General features: G+C 41.2%; 1 protein-coding gene across 8 annotated transcripts in view; it reads left to right on the forward strand.

The window, feature by feature from the left end:
- The window catches only part of camta1a (calmodulin binding transcription activator 1a), a 919840-nt gene that overhangs the window by 830088 nt on the left and 74222 nt on the right, over positions 1 to 15530 (forward strand). For all 8 annotated transcript variants that reach the window (XM_034172934.1, XM_034172936.1, XM_034172940.1 and 5 more), the window contains 2 exons: positions 5358 to 5484; positions 5609 to 5743. In XM_034172934.1, coding sequence (XP_034028825.1) covers positions 5358 to 5484; positions 5609 to 5743 — 262 coding nt within the window. The remainder of the gene's footprint in view (positions 1 to 5357; positions 5485 to 5608; positions 5744 to 15530) is intronic.

Below are 15530 nucleotides of genomic sequence, written 5' to 3' on the forward strand. Positions count from 1 at the left end.
CCAGGTTTTCCCCAGAAGCTTTGCCAATTATCTATGAAGCCCACCTCATTTTTTGGACACCACTCAGACAGCCAGCAATTCAAGGAGAACATGCAGCTAAACATGTCACTCCCGGTCTGATTGGGGAGGGGCCCAGAACCAACTACATTGTCCGACATTGTTTTTGCAAAGTTACACACCGATTCAATGTTAATTTTAGTGACCTCCGATTGGCGTAACCGGGTGTCATTACTGCCGACGTGAATTACTATCTTACCAAATTTACGCTTAGCCTTAGCCAGCAGTTTCAAATTTCCTTCAATGTCGCCTGCTCTGGCCCCCGGAAGACAATCGACTATGGTTGCTGGTGTCGCTAACTTCACATTTCGCAAAACAGAGTCGCCAATAACCAGAGTTTGATCCTCGGCGGGTGTGTCGTCGAGTGGGGAAAAACGGTTAGAAATGTGAACGGGTTGGCGGTGTACACGGGGCTTCTGTTTAGGACTACGCTTCCTCCTCACAGTCACCCAGTCGGCCTGCTTTCCCGGCTGCTCGGGATCTGCCAGGGGGTAACTAACGGCGGCTAAGCTACCTTGGTCCGCACCGACTACAGGGGCCTGGCTAGCTGTAGAATTTTCCACGGTGCGGAGCCGAGTCTCCAATTCGCCCAGCCTGGCCTCCAAAGCTACGAATAAGCTACACTTATTACAAGTACCGTTACTGCTAAAGGAGGCCGAGGAATAACTAAACATTTCACACCCAGAGCAGAAAAGTGCAGGAGAGACAGGAGAAGCCGCCATGCTAAATCGGCTAAGAGCTAGTAGCTACGCTAAGCTAGCGGATTCCTAAAAACACGCAAAGTGAATAATGTGTAAATAATTTAGAGGTGATTCAGCAGAAGGAGTGCTTTAGTTAAGGCACGTAAAGATTACACTGGGAAACAAATCGTAATCTAGATAACTAGATCAATCTAACTGCGCAGATTAAACAGCTAACAGATACAGAAAAACACCGCTGTGCTCCGGAACAGGAAGTGATACAATACCGCAGTGAGAGCCAAAAAAAACAGTTGTTACAAGAGTTTTTGTCATGGAAAGAGAAGCGGCTCCACCGCGCGTCGTGGTGCAGCCGCTCGGCGCAAAGAAACGCCGTGATGAAAGCCTTCCAGGACATGTTTGGGCATGTCCAGCTCATGCACAATCACAATCGGATATTCACACGACTGGAAAGCAACCGGAATCCGTCTGAAATCCACCTGAAAGCTGTCCTGAGAGACCAACACTGAGGTGGTTTTGTGCCGCGCCATGAGCGGCACGGTGGCCCGTCCCTCCGCTTCTTTTTCCATGAAAAAAACTCCTGTAACGGTGGAATGTGCCAAAAAAGTGCTGATGTCCACATCTTTTGCCTTTTTGTGAAAGTCAGACGAGGTCCCGGATCAACAAAGCCTTAACGTTGGAAATGATCTGGTTGTTCCAGCGGGGTGTCAGCCTGTCGATGGGGGCTGGGAGCGCACCGCGCTCTCAGGAGTTGTGGGCAGTCCGTAAAGCGGCAGTAACACGCCTTAATTTGTATAATCCCCATAAAATCGTCCCTGAAAGCCATATTAATTTTTCGAACGGTGTCCACCTGGAGGTCTCTCACAGTTTCTGGAAAGAAATTGATGCAGCAAAGCTCCAAATCATTCTAACATTTATTCCCAATAAAAAAATAGACGAGAGGGGTGGACCACACCTCACTCAAAGCCTGCTCACAGGCGAATGACGCAACCGACAGGCATGAAAAAACTCACGCATGCGCACGAGGGTTCAAGCTTGTCTGACGCAATCACATGTGATTCAAATCCATATGGTTTTTTAAAAAAATAATAAGGTCGGATACTTTTCTAATAGACCTCATATATTATTATTATTATTATTATTATTATATATATATATATATATATGATGTTTTCATTTTCTAAAGCTTCAGACGTGACGTTAATTTAAATAACGTGTCTGAAATTAGTTTGGTTAAAATTTGAACCATAAGTTAAAAATGTATGCCTCTGGATGACTTGGATGATATTGCCCACATATCAGTAAAAAAAAAAAATTGATTGATTGATTGATCAGTATGGGGTTAAAAGAAATGAGTTGGGGTTTTTTGTGTGTGTGTGTGTGTGTGTGTGTGTGTGTGTGTGTGTGTGTGTGTGTGTGTGTGTGTGTGTGTGTGTGTGTGTGTGTGTGTGTGTGTGTGTGTGACCAGTTCTCCTTTGACTACAGAGGATAGAGCGGTTTCTTCTAGAAGCAGCTCTCCTCTCTTTGCAGAAGATAGAACTACACATTCAATTCAATTCAGTTCAATTCAATTTTATTTATATAGCGCCAAATCACAACAAACAGTTGCCCCAAGGCGCTTTATATTGTAAGGCAAGGCCATACAATAATTACGTAAAAACCCCAAAGGTCAAAACGACCCCCTGTGAGCAAGCACTTGGCGACAGTGGGAAGGAAAAACTCCCTTTTAACAGGAAGAAACCTCCAGCAGAACCAGGCTCAGGGAGGGGCAGTCTTCTGCTGGGCACATCTGCTACAAAACTTTTAACAGGTAGGTGCTCAACTGATTTTAAATTTTGTAAGAGTTTGTAGCTCTTTAGCTTTGTTTACCATGTTAATGGTCTAAAAATTATCGGACAAAAATTTATCGGAAAATAATTAGTCCGATAATGGTTTTCAAAGTTATCTGAAAAGATAATCTGATAATGAAAACATTATCTTCGATAATTATCGGTTATCGGATTATCTGAACTGTGCCCACCACTGGTCGCAGGCACCCAAAACGGCAATTTTTTCCTTGTACTGCTGTAATTCAGCCCCAGAAAGATGCCTGGTATGTTCGTTTACTCCACCATCGGGTTCAGACACAATGAGTTTATCTCTAAGCTTGTCCCACACTTCACAGTACGTACGTTGTTTCTCGTGGAAATAATCTTGGGAACACTGTGCATGACCGGCAACATGGCGATGGGAAGTGGCCAGGTCATGTGACTGCAAGGGGTCTATAAACAGTAAATCTCAACGTTGCCAGTTTTAAAACATGACATCAACTAAGTGGGCCAAATAATAAATTCACAAAACTTTCTCATTTTAATTTCCTGCACTTTCACTTAAAATCATTATAAAACTTTGCATAATTTATTACTACGCTTGAAAAATGTCAGCTACCTATTTTATAAACACAACTCTGTCTCGAGCCGGTGGATCCTCACGGGCAACGCGCTAGTAAATATATTAAACTAGAATATAACCAAAATTCCACCCAACATTTTTATGAGGTGTATTTCCATCACATAAGCAGATGTACTTTGATGCAGTCACACACATCTGAATCTAATAAGAATAGTTAAAGGATAAAAGTGAACTCAGACCAATGTGTCATTCACTTCGGCAGTAGAAATATTGCAGAAAGTGGAAGTGCTATGAGTGATACAGAGAAGGTCTTGCTTCTAAATGCAGTGTGCACGAGCGTGTACTTTAGAACATGTGAGATTTATCAACAGCTGTTGCTGAAGCCCCTCTCATACAGAAAGTGATGTTTAGGGGTGAGTGTAGCACTCGCCATTATCTGCCACAAACACGTCACATGGTTACTGCTACTTACCGGCCTCAAGTGTTTTGGACATGTTGAAAACACTCAAACCTCACCTCCACTCATTGCATAGTCTCTCCTTACACATCACTAAACTTTCCACACACACACCGTGTGTGTGTGTGTGTGTGTGTGTGTGTGTGTGTGTGTGTGTGTGTGTGTGTGTGTGTGTGTGTGTGTGTGTGTGTGACAGGCTGGAAAGCACTGGGCTGTTCAGAAATCCATGATAAAATGGAAGAAAACAGAGACAAAGTTGATAAAACACTGGCTATGAAGCAGCAGATGATGACATGCTACATTAAACACCACTTGTGTGAGAATGGAGTTACTGTTGTGCAAATAACCGGTGTGCACCTGTTTGATAAATGAGGGATCAGGATCGTTTGGCTTTGGAAAATGTTTGTACTGTCTGTCTGCTTCTCAACTTGTAGTTTATGTCACAACTAACCAAAGACAAATTCCTCTTAAACAGATTATGATAAAGATCCTGTTCTTGAATTGAAGTGAATTCAGTGTTGTGTAGCTCCAGATCCTCACTGATCTAGTATTTTTCGGGCCTTGTTTGAGGAGTTGATGTAACGCTGAGACGATAAATGCACATCTCGCCCCACTAACATAAGAGAAACAATGTCAGTATCTGAGATGGTGATACCATGAGCGAGGACCAGATCCAGGGTGTTTCTGCTGGTGTGAGTTGAACCCTGAAGCTTTGCTGAAATCCTGCTATATTAATAATGTCCATGAATGATTTGCAAAGAGGGTCAGAGGGCTTATTTACATGAATATTGAAGTCACAGACAATCAGAATGCTATCAGCACGAGTTGCCAAATCTGAGATAAATTCGCCAATTTCATGTGAGAATTAAGAATATGGGCCCAGCGGCCTGTAAACAGTTACGAAATACCATGTTTGAATTTTATTCTTGTTGATTGTGACTATACATGGAATCTTGAACAGAGCAGAGAACCAAATGTTCAAATGAGTGATATTTTCTACCACCAGCAGCCGTTAAGCTAAACCCAGATTTATGAATTAAAGCGAGACAAAGACCTATAATAGTACTACTAGTTGTACTACTGCTAAATTATTATTATTATTATAGCAACAAGTAATAAAACATGGGATTTAAATTATCCTTCACTTTTTTGGCATACATACATAATTCTATATATATGTGTGTGTGTGTGTGTGTGTGTGTGTGTGTGTGTGTGTGTGTGTGTGTGTGTGTGTGTGTGTGTGTGTGTGTGTGTGTGTGTGTGTGTGTGTGTGTGTGTGTGGAGGGGGGTGAGATGGACGAGAATGAAGGAGCTCATAATCTTTGCATTCTACAAAAAATGACACTAACACTACCCTCATCCAGCCTCTGGAGGGCAGCACTGTATGTTAGTTAATGTGATCCACAACTGTTTGTGTTGGAGTGTGATACCCAGAATAAATAAGTTAAGTGAAAGTTTATTTGTTAACCACACGATGGCAGCATGGTTCAGTCCTGTGCAACTGTTTTTTTTTGTCGTTTTTTGTGTGTGTGTGTGTGTGTGTGTGTGTGTGTGTGTGTGTGTGTGTGTGTGTGTGTGTGTGTGTGTGTGTGTGTGTGTGTGTGTGTGTGTGTCCATGGTTGTTTTTATTGGCTTTGTACCCTAGATGGCAGACCATCACAAAATATGCGACAGAGACTATTTGAACCAGACACATGATAAGACATCACCTTATTTATTTATTTACTTATTGATATATATTTATTTATTTGCAGGGTGGAGTGAAGGTGCTGATTACTGGGCCTTGGCAAGAAGCTGGTGCAAACTATAACTGTTTGTTTGACCAGATCTCGGTCCCTGCCTCTCTGATCCAGCCAGGAGTGCTGCGCTGCTACTGTCCAGGTAAGACACGACGACTCGACACGAGTTCAGATTTATTTTGCATTTTCTAGATAGTGCACATTTTAAACTACATTATACTCTATATTGTACGTTTGATTAAATTATCACAATCCTGTGCTTGCAGCTCATGACACAGGCCTGGTGACACTGCAGGTGGCAGTCAGTAACCAGATCATCTCCAACTCTGTGGTGTTTGAGTATAAGGCCCGTGCTCTACCCTCCCTTCCGTCCTCTCAGCACGACTGGCTCTCGCTGGATGGTAAGTCACTCCTCACTTTTACTTTTCTTTAGGCGTTGTATTTCTGTCTTTATATTGGCCCAGGGGCGGATCTAGGATCAGTTGCTTTGGGGGGCTCAGGTATGTCTGCAACAATAATTTCAACAACACCTACACCCTCATCACTCATTTCACTGGACAACCTTAATACAGTAATGTTTTCTATATTATATTTTACAATTAAGCATAAATTAAACAATGTGCTGCAAAGATGCAGTTACCAGAACACTGTACTCACTTTACTCTTATTAATATTTCTCCATTGGGATTACTATAATATTGACTGACGAGCAGTATGATACACATAATTGTTTACAGTTTAAGAGCCACAGGTTTTATTAGGCTTCATCCAAACATGAACTTTTTTTGTGTTAATTGTGTTAGATGTATTTACTTTTATCCACATTTTTAAAACAGTGTTGAAATGAATACATTTGTGATTATTGTCCAAAAAGTACGTGACATAAAATCGCTGCCTAACTCACTAATCAAATGCATTGTTCCAGTTAGAGTTTCAACAGCTTGTAAATCCTCCTCTTTAGACCTGTTTGTAAAACTGCAAAGGAAAAACATATATATATATATATATACATATATATATTAAAAAACAAAACAGAAAAATAGTATCAAATTAAAAGATATGTAAAGAATGAATGAACAATAAGTAAAGATGAACACTGGCTCAACCCAACCATCTGACCTACAAATACAATGTCACCAAAATGCTTCTTTCTCCTTTTCGACATCATTACCTCCACCAAGGAGGTTATGTTTTCGGTTGCCTTTATTTGTTTGTCTGTTTGTCAGCAGGATAACTCAAAAAGTATTCAACAGATTTTGATGAAATTTTGTGGAGTGGTTGGAAATGACAAGAGGAACAAGTGATTACATTTTAGTGGTGATCCGGATCACGATCTGGATCCTGATGCTAACGCGTTAGCATGTCTATGGCATTTTCAATGTTAAAACTTAGCATTAAGCAGTTGCAGCTGTCATCACGTTCGGGTGCATTTGTTTTCAAATTGTAATATTTCTTTAATTTATTTTTCTTTATATATTAATAATCTAATGATTATTATAAACAATTTTAGAGAAAGAGACAAAAAGAAATAGATCACTGCACCAAGGAGGGAATCTCTTTAGGGTCAGTGACCCTATGGCCTTGTTTAGAGAAGTGTTTCATAAATGTTAAAAAATTCATATATTTGCAGTTTAGTTGAATAATAAATTGAATTTTGTCTCTTATTTGTTTTTGTCTATAAGCACATGCAATATCAATATCAGTGCTCAGATGACAGTAGCTTCTGGGAAAGGTGCACGTTGCAATAAACTGTGATGCCAAGCGCTAAGGATACATGCTGTTTAGTCACAGCAGATGAAACGTTTTTTACTACTGGGCAAACATCATTGTTAGACTTTTTTAGGTTCAGTGATTCCACGGCAATATAGATGTTATGGCGTCAGTGACCCCATGGCGTGGCGGAGGTTTGCACTCTCTGAGTGCTTCGAGTTAATTCTGCTTTGTGAGAATTAAGATGTGTCGCCTCACCTTTAATGCATTCCTATGACACATCAAGGATGAATCTTTCAGTAAAGTAACGGCTTCAACACCACATGACACTTAAGCATGATACAGCTCAATCTCGATCTGTGGCTTTTTTCTTTGGCAAGGTTTAATTTTGCAGCAGCTAAGAAGAAATTTAAGGGAAAATTCACTGACAGTGCTATGACAGGGATTCTCATTTTTTGCAACATTTTACAGTTGTGAAAGTGTGTATTGTATTTGTATTTATTTGTATTTATTTTATTTTGTATATTGCAGTCTATCGCAGGGCTACATATACACAAACACATTCATACACACACTCACACCTACGGTCTGTTTACAGTCACCAATTCACCCAATCCCCTGACCTTTTTGTTTTGAGGCAAGTGATAATCATTAAGCCCTGTCGTTCTCACTCACCTTTGGCCGTGTCTTCTGTCAGGACTTGAGAACTTGTAATCCATATGCCATACAAATGTCCCTGTACACTATTCCCGACACTTGGTTGTGCCTCTCGGTGTACGCTGTCCCAGCTTTGCATGTTGCATCCTGATACTATGTGCTGGACTATCTCTGGGACACATTTGCATAGCATGCAACTTGGGTCCTGTGTGCTGTGGTAGACTCCTGCCTCTATGCATCTGGTGCTTTGGGCTTGTTCTTGTACTACCATGATCAGAGCCTCTGTGCTGTTCGTTAGGCCGGCCTTTGCTAGTCAGTGATCAACTTTCTTGATATGAGCCACTCTGTCTGTCGATGGTACATCCCATGGAATTGCTTGGTCTTCCATGACGCCTCCTCCTGCTGTTCCTTATCACCATCTGTTTACAGCTGTCTGAGGCATTCTTGTAGCAGCTGATCTCGGGGGAATATTCATGGATGGATGCTTTTTGTCTCATCCTGGATACTCAGTAATCGTCGCCCTCCCTCTTTTCATTGGTCATAGAGTCTCAGGGTGCTGGACTTTTGGTGAAAACCTCTGTGCATTGTGAGGAGATTTTGTGCCTTGACATTAGTGGCATCTGTCTCCACCTGTGGCCAGCTGATGATTCCAGGGCATATGTATTGATGGCTCAGTTCTTACTCTTACCATTGAGCTGGCTACTCAGCACCTGTCTTACCTTCTGGAGGTATTTGGCTGTGGCTGACCTTCTTGGATCTACTTGTAGCTGCGCTGCATGTTTGTTATGCTGCCTTCTGACAACTCCACCCCCTCAGTCTATATCACCATCCCTCTCTTTGCTACCATTCGGCCACACTTATCCAATCCGAATGACATCCCGATATCCTTGGTGAGGTTGATCAGTGAGTCAATGTCGCAGTCATCACTCATTCTTGGCATACAGCTTGATGTCATCCATGTACAGTTGGTGGCTATTGTTCCACCACTTCTGAATTGATATCCGTATCTGCACTTTTTGAGGAGCCTGCTGAGTGGGTTGAGGCTGAGGTAGAACAGCAGCAGCGACTGTGCATCACTTTGGTATATTCCGCACTTGATGCCAACTTCAGCAGTTGCATTGGAGCTGGCTTCTGTGGAAGACATCACTGGAGGCCACATATCACCACATACATAGGGATGTACCAATACCACTTTTTTTTCCAGACTGAGTACAAGTACAAGTACATACATTTGGGTACTTGTCAATACCAAGTACCAGTACGAATACTTAATGATACCATTACAGTTTTATGATGACTTTGAAAACATGTTTTATTCATCAGTTGTTCCTTATGGCCCTGTCACACCTTGACGATTTAGCCTGCGCATGCTGACCGTATTAAAAATGCTGGCACACACTGATATGCGTCTAATAAATTAATGCCGCTGTCACACCTTGCCGACAGCCCCGTTTCCACCCAGTGGTTTGGTGTGGTGCAGGTCAGAAACAGATTAATTTAACAAAATTTTCTTATTTTCAATTTTTATCTTGGTGGGCCATTTTCATTGTGTACAGAATGCTGATGAGTGGGCTGGCTGTGGTAAACGCTACTGTGAATGAATGAAGGGCTCTAAATGTTTAAAGCGATGTTGATTTCTCATCAGGTCCGCTGATCAGACCTGGTCAGGTCATCACAGACCTGAATAATGAAACGCTGGTGATGATTTAAACTTTTAAAGCGCCAGTCGACTGCGATCAGTTGTGATCAGACCTGAATGAAGTGCTGTGTGATCTGTCGGTGTGGTGATCACCGACAGCGACGGCACTTTAAATGTTTAAACAGAACATTAATCGGGTGTGACCACCCTGATCGATCAGGTCATCTGATGATCACACCGACAGTGACGACGCTTTAACAGTTTAAATCATTACAGCACTTCTCTGTGATCAGAGGGTGCAACACCGGCATGAGAAATGCACCTGGAGCAGACAAACCACAGAGGGACTTGCTTTAAAACGCTATGTTTCCAGCCACGAACTAAAATATTTTCAGACATTTTCAAAAATCAGGAGCTTTATGTGGATTGAAATAAACAGGTCAGATTTACTCCGTGTGTGAATGAAACAGTCTGTCCGCATGTGGACCGCAGCTTTCAGCCAATCAGTGGCCAGCATTAATGGGTGTATTTAGACTTATGAGTAAATTACAAGAAACGTGTGCCAACAATCACATAATTTACCTACAACTCATGTCCCGCATGTGCAGGACGTCTAAGTCACACGCTGTCACTCGTTGAAAATTTTTAGCATGCCCAAAATTTTTTGAGGAGCTCAGCGTATTAGGACGTGTATCGGTGAGCTTTAACGTGCTCTTAACTTCTAAAAAAAAACTTACCCTTAAGTTATTGGACTTATACCAGCATTTTTTAATACAACTGGCATATGCCAGATAAATCGTCAAGGTGTGACAGGGCCTTTGCTTTTTGACTGTGACTGCTACCAATATATTAGCTAAATCATGTAACATCACTTTTTGACTACAACAAATTGTCCTTTAACATGTGTGTTTCTTAACAAACATGACACTGGCAGACATCTCACTTAAATGGAACCTGTGGACTTCAGCACTACAAAATATACAACACCAGGAGCAGAGCTGAAACTGTTCATCACTTCATCACTAACTATTTACGTATGTCTGTGAGCACTAAGCCTTTATTGAAAATTATTCTTTTTGATGCAAAGAATCTGTGTTATCAGCTGTGAGTCTGTTTCTGTTTTTGTCTACAATGTGGTGTGACACTGAGCTGAACAACCTTTCACTCGCCACACAATTTTTTTTTAACTTTTAATTAAATACGTACAGGTAACATATACAAACACATACCGTAAATGTTTTTTTCCCCAAAGGTGGAACATGTAAATATTGGAGGAGCACGGCGTTGCATGCACACGCACACATGGTGTTGCACGGCATTTCTACTCCACACAGAGGCAAAACTGAGTAATTTTAATATTATTTTATTTAATTGTTTCTCTTTGTGAATCATGGGATAATTTCATCGCATGCACACACAATCGCCTGATGCCTGTGGTAACTGAGACGTTAATAAATGAGGCGCGCAGTGACTCTTTCAACTTCAGGCACAAAGTGTGGCTTATGGAGTCGAGCGGAGGCTCTGAACGCAGCGCCACAGACACCCAACAAACAGATTACATCTGTAGCAGACTGAGCCGGTCTCCCGGCCTGGACAGTCACACCAGGGGCTGATACTCATCAATCTAATGGATAATCTCCGCTGCTCAACCGTGATCTGAGTTCTGACGGAGCAACTGTGGTGCAAAGTGCGTTGTCACAGAGGAACTTTTTTTCAGTCACAACAAGGAATTAAATTATTTTCAGATGTTGTTTTCCAAACTCAAGAGGCTGTATGTGGACATTTTTTCTTCAGGATCATGTGATGATGAATTCCACAAACAGATAAGACTTTTTATTTACTCTGTGTGTGAATTTACTCCTCATGAGAACTGTGGCTTTCAGCCAATCAATGGACAGCATTGATGGATGTATTTTGACTTATGAATAAATTACATGAAAGCGTGTAAAAATCCATAAATTAGCTGCATCATTGTTTAAGCCGCAGTGTTCAAAACGTATGAAAAAAGTAGCAGCTTATAGTCTGGAAATTACGGCGCGTGTGCGTGAAAATCCCCCATTGAGAAGTTGACATCACGCTGCTGTAAAGGAGTATCGGGTGCCGTAGTATTGGAGAGTTTTTTGGAGCCAGACTGCCTGACAAGTACAAGTAAATGAATACGGGATTGGCCCGATACTGGTATCGGAATCGGTGAATCCATATATATATATATATATATATATATGAAAGTCAAAAGTACACATATGTGTATAGTTTAGAAGAACATCAGAAAAAGTAACAAAGAAACTGAAAAGTATCATGTATAATACTGTGGGTTTTGTGATTGTCAATTTGTTTTGTAAAATTTCACTTTTCACATGAACATCCTTCTTTTCGTCACATATCTTCTTGTACTTACTGTACATTATAATTAGCCAATAAGAAATTGCTGTTGCTGTTAGCATTGCAAGTGGAAAGTGGCATGCAAAATATTTTCAGCTATCCAGGTTTTGGAGCAATACATGCTGCCAACCAAACAACGTCTTTTTCAGGGACGTCCCTGCGTATTTCAGCAAGACAATGCCAAGCTGCATTCTGCATGTGTTACAACAGCATGGCTTCGTAGTAAAAGAGTCCGGGTACTAGGCTGGCCTGCGTGCAGTCCAGACCTGTCGCCCATTGAAAATCTGTGACGCATTATGAAGCGCAAAATACGACAACGGAGACGCCGGACTGTTGAAGAATTGAAGTTGTACATCAAGCTAGAATGGAAAAAAATTCCACCTACAAAGCTTCAACAATTAGTGTCCTCAGTTCCTAAATGCTTATTGAGTGTTGTTAGAAGGAAAGGTGATGTAACACAGTGGTAAACATACCACTGTCCCAGCTTTTTTGAAATGTGTTGCAGTCATCCATTTCAAAATGAGCAAATATTTGCGCAAAAACAAAAACATTTATCAGTTTGAACATTAAATATCTTGTCTTTGTGGTGTATTCAATTGAATATAGGTTGAAGAGGATTTGCAAATCATTGTATTCTGTTTTTATTTCCATTTTACACAACGTCCCAACTTCAATGGAATTGGGGTTGTATTTACAAAGGATTATAAAATACATTTGTTTGAGTCACTAAAATGTAAAAGCCTCTTTTGATCAACATTGATAAGGTTGTATGTCTTTGTGTGTTTGCATGAATGTTTATGTGGTGGTGTTGGTGGAGCTTTGCTGCAGTGCTTGAGCACTGAGAGGATAAAGTAGGGCAGAGTGAAGCACGGGCTCACAGGACAGCTGCATTGCAGGCGGCCCTTGAGGGAGTGGGAGTGAGTAAATGAGGCTCCCATATACAGCAGAACCAGTGAATCCCTCCACCATTCATACCCTACTGCCTCACTGACCCATTCACAGAACCATTTAAGGAGGAGCTGGGCTGTCTCAAGGAAAACACAGCCCACCCCATTACCTTACTCATGTTAACTCCACGTCTGCCACGTTTCACACCAATCCATTCTCTCAGGTTGGAGTCACACTCAGTGAGCCATACTGCCAAAAGTCCAGTTCATTTGAATAGTGTGAATGATCCATACTGTGCTCAGGTGCAGCACGCTTAACTGTGCTTACATATTTGTTTATAGAATCTCTGAAATGGTGCTAAATGCTGAATTGTTACTTGTTTTCTTAATCTCTTACCAGCCAGGGTTGTGAAAGATCTACTAGCGCTGTCTATGTTCAGTATTATTAACTTATCACTCAGCCGTGAAAGTGTTCCTGTTAGATTGGTGTGACAAAACATCTTCTTAAGAAACCCAATTTGGATATGTAGCTGCTGGTAAATTATAGGCCTGTTTCCAGTTTATTATTTTTTTCCTAAAATCCTGAAAAAGGTGGTTGCTTAGCAACTTCTGATGTTTTGGAGAATGATATTTTTGAGCTATTGCACTTGGCCCTTTTCAACAGACTGTACCCATTAAAGTGCCGGATAATCTGTTACTGGCAGTGGATACAGATTCCACGTCAGTGTTGCTGTTATTGGGTCTCAGTCCTGCCTTTGATATGACTGACTACTATGTTTTGTTAACTTGAGATTTAGAAATTCTTTTGGCATTTGGCATTGTCAGATCAGTTGCATTGTTTGTGTTCTTTATAGTAACACTTCAAGTGCATTTTTCACAGTAAAGTATGGAACACCTCAAGGCTCTGTTCTGAGCATAGAATGTATATATACTGGACAAAGTCTGTGTGATGTCACCCATAGGATTTTCACAGAGACCCAGATATGGAATGCTGATATGAAGCCCATATCTGTGGACTGCCGTGTTACCAACAGCGGGAGTTCTGATTCGGACTATGTCACAGTGAACTCATTAATATGAGTGAAGCGGTGCGCAGCGGCGCAACGCTCACTCATGGTACAGGGCGTCCTAAACAGGGAGTGCCAAATTCAAGTCCACAGTTAAACAGGAAATGTTCAAATGTCAAACACTTCCTGGATTGACAGATGAGATCCCACGGAATCTCACGGGAACTCAGTGGCAAGCTCACACTCAAACAGGAAGTGCCGAATTCTCAGTCACAGTGAAACAGGAAATGTTGAACACTTTCTGGCATGGGTGGAGCTAGAGTGGAGGCCGGGGTTTCACTGGACTCCCCTGAAATCTGATTGGACACAGATGATTGACATGTCACAGCACCACACATCTGGTTGAAAGAGCTGCATTTTCAAATCAGTGAGTCACATTGACTGCTAGGTTCCTCCTGTCCAGTAGTTTGTGCTGTGTACCACAAAAAGGTCTAATCCACCTTTGTAGAAAAAGAAAAATGACATAAACAAATTTAAATGTGTGAAATTCCAAGTGTTCCAATACTTTTGGAGGGCACAGTGTCCTAACCTTATGATGAGTGCAAAATGAGTGTGGTATTATTACTGTTTTGTTTAAGAATGTTTAATTTTCACTGTTGCTGCACTTTGTGTCAAATCATAGTCATATCTTATATCATATTGATATGAAAATTCAGTAAGGTATATCTTCTATTATACATTCCAAATCTAAGGTGGAACTCTACTAGTGTTTACTAATGTACACATAAATATCTTAAAGAAAAAAAAAAGAGAGAGAGTGGAGCCACTTAGGTGCCTGGTCTTGAGAACCAGGGATGGTAGGTTGAAAAGCTTTTTTATCCCATGGGAACTCTCCCTACCCACCTAAGCGGCTCAAGAATATGGAAAGCATGTATATAAGTGACATTTACATGACAATTTATATGACAATACTGAGATATGATAATTTGGCCATATTGTACAGCCCTACTATCAACTAGCTGAAAACTTTGAATATTAATTTACATCTACATTTAAAAAAATGCTTAACGTGGCAGGGGGTTAAGAGGGCTGTATTTAGGGGGTCAGCTGAAAAGCAAAAAACAAAAATGCTTAAAAAGGTGGGGAGTATGGGGGGCAGAGCCCCTCCAGAAGCTGAAAAGGTTTTAGTCTTGCTCATGCCCCCAAGAACAATTTTACTGAAAAAAGTCTGAAGGACCTAAAGGACATGGTTAGATGGCGAGGAGCTTTTCCAGGCATGTGAGAGACAAATAATGAAAAATGCTTAAGCTGAAAAGTTTTTGCTATGCTAATGCTCCTCTGAAGCATTTACTCAAAATAAAGTCTGAAGACCTAAATGGCATGGTGAGATGCTTACGAGCTTCGCTCATTCATGTCCGTGAGATATTCATATTACATAAAGGGGTGGAGCATGGGTTGCCAGCATGGTCAGTGTGTAACAAAAGAAGCCTGAACACTCTGTGATTCCATACCATCTAAGCTAATAGGCTAGCATCAGTTCAGGTGTTTATTAAATCATATTTTTGGGGACTGCTTGGCGGTGCACCTAATGGTTTCATTTGGTTTGGACAGTAAAACTTATGAGCCACTTATTTTCTCAGTAATCACACATTAAAGGCACCAAACACATGAGGCTACCCTCCTTTCCAACCTCTGAAAGGTCACCATCCATCTGACACAGTCAGGTGAAGCATGGGTGTCATCTTGAATTCCTCCAGTCACTGAGATCATCTCCAAAGAAACTTGCCACAATACCAAAATGTCCTAACTGAAGACCCCTCACCATGTGACATGAGCTTTATAATCAATTAACACAATTTCAAGAATTTGATTTATTGTGTCTATGATGGATGCTGAAATGATGATT

This window comes from Thalassophryne amazonica, chromosome 6, assembly GCF_902500255.1.
Source record: "Thalassophryne amazonica chromosome 6, fThaAma1.1, whole genome shotgun sequence".
In the NCBI taxonomy this organism is placed as follows: domain Eukaryota; kingdom Metazoa; phylum Chordata; class Actinopteri; order Batrachoidiformes; family Batrachoididae; genus Thalassophryne; species Thalassophryne amazonica.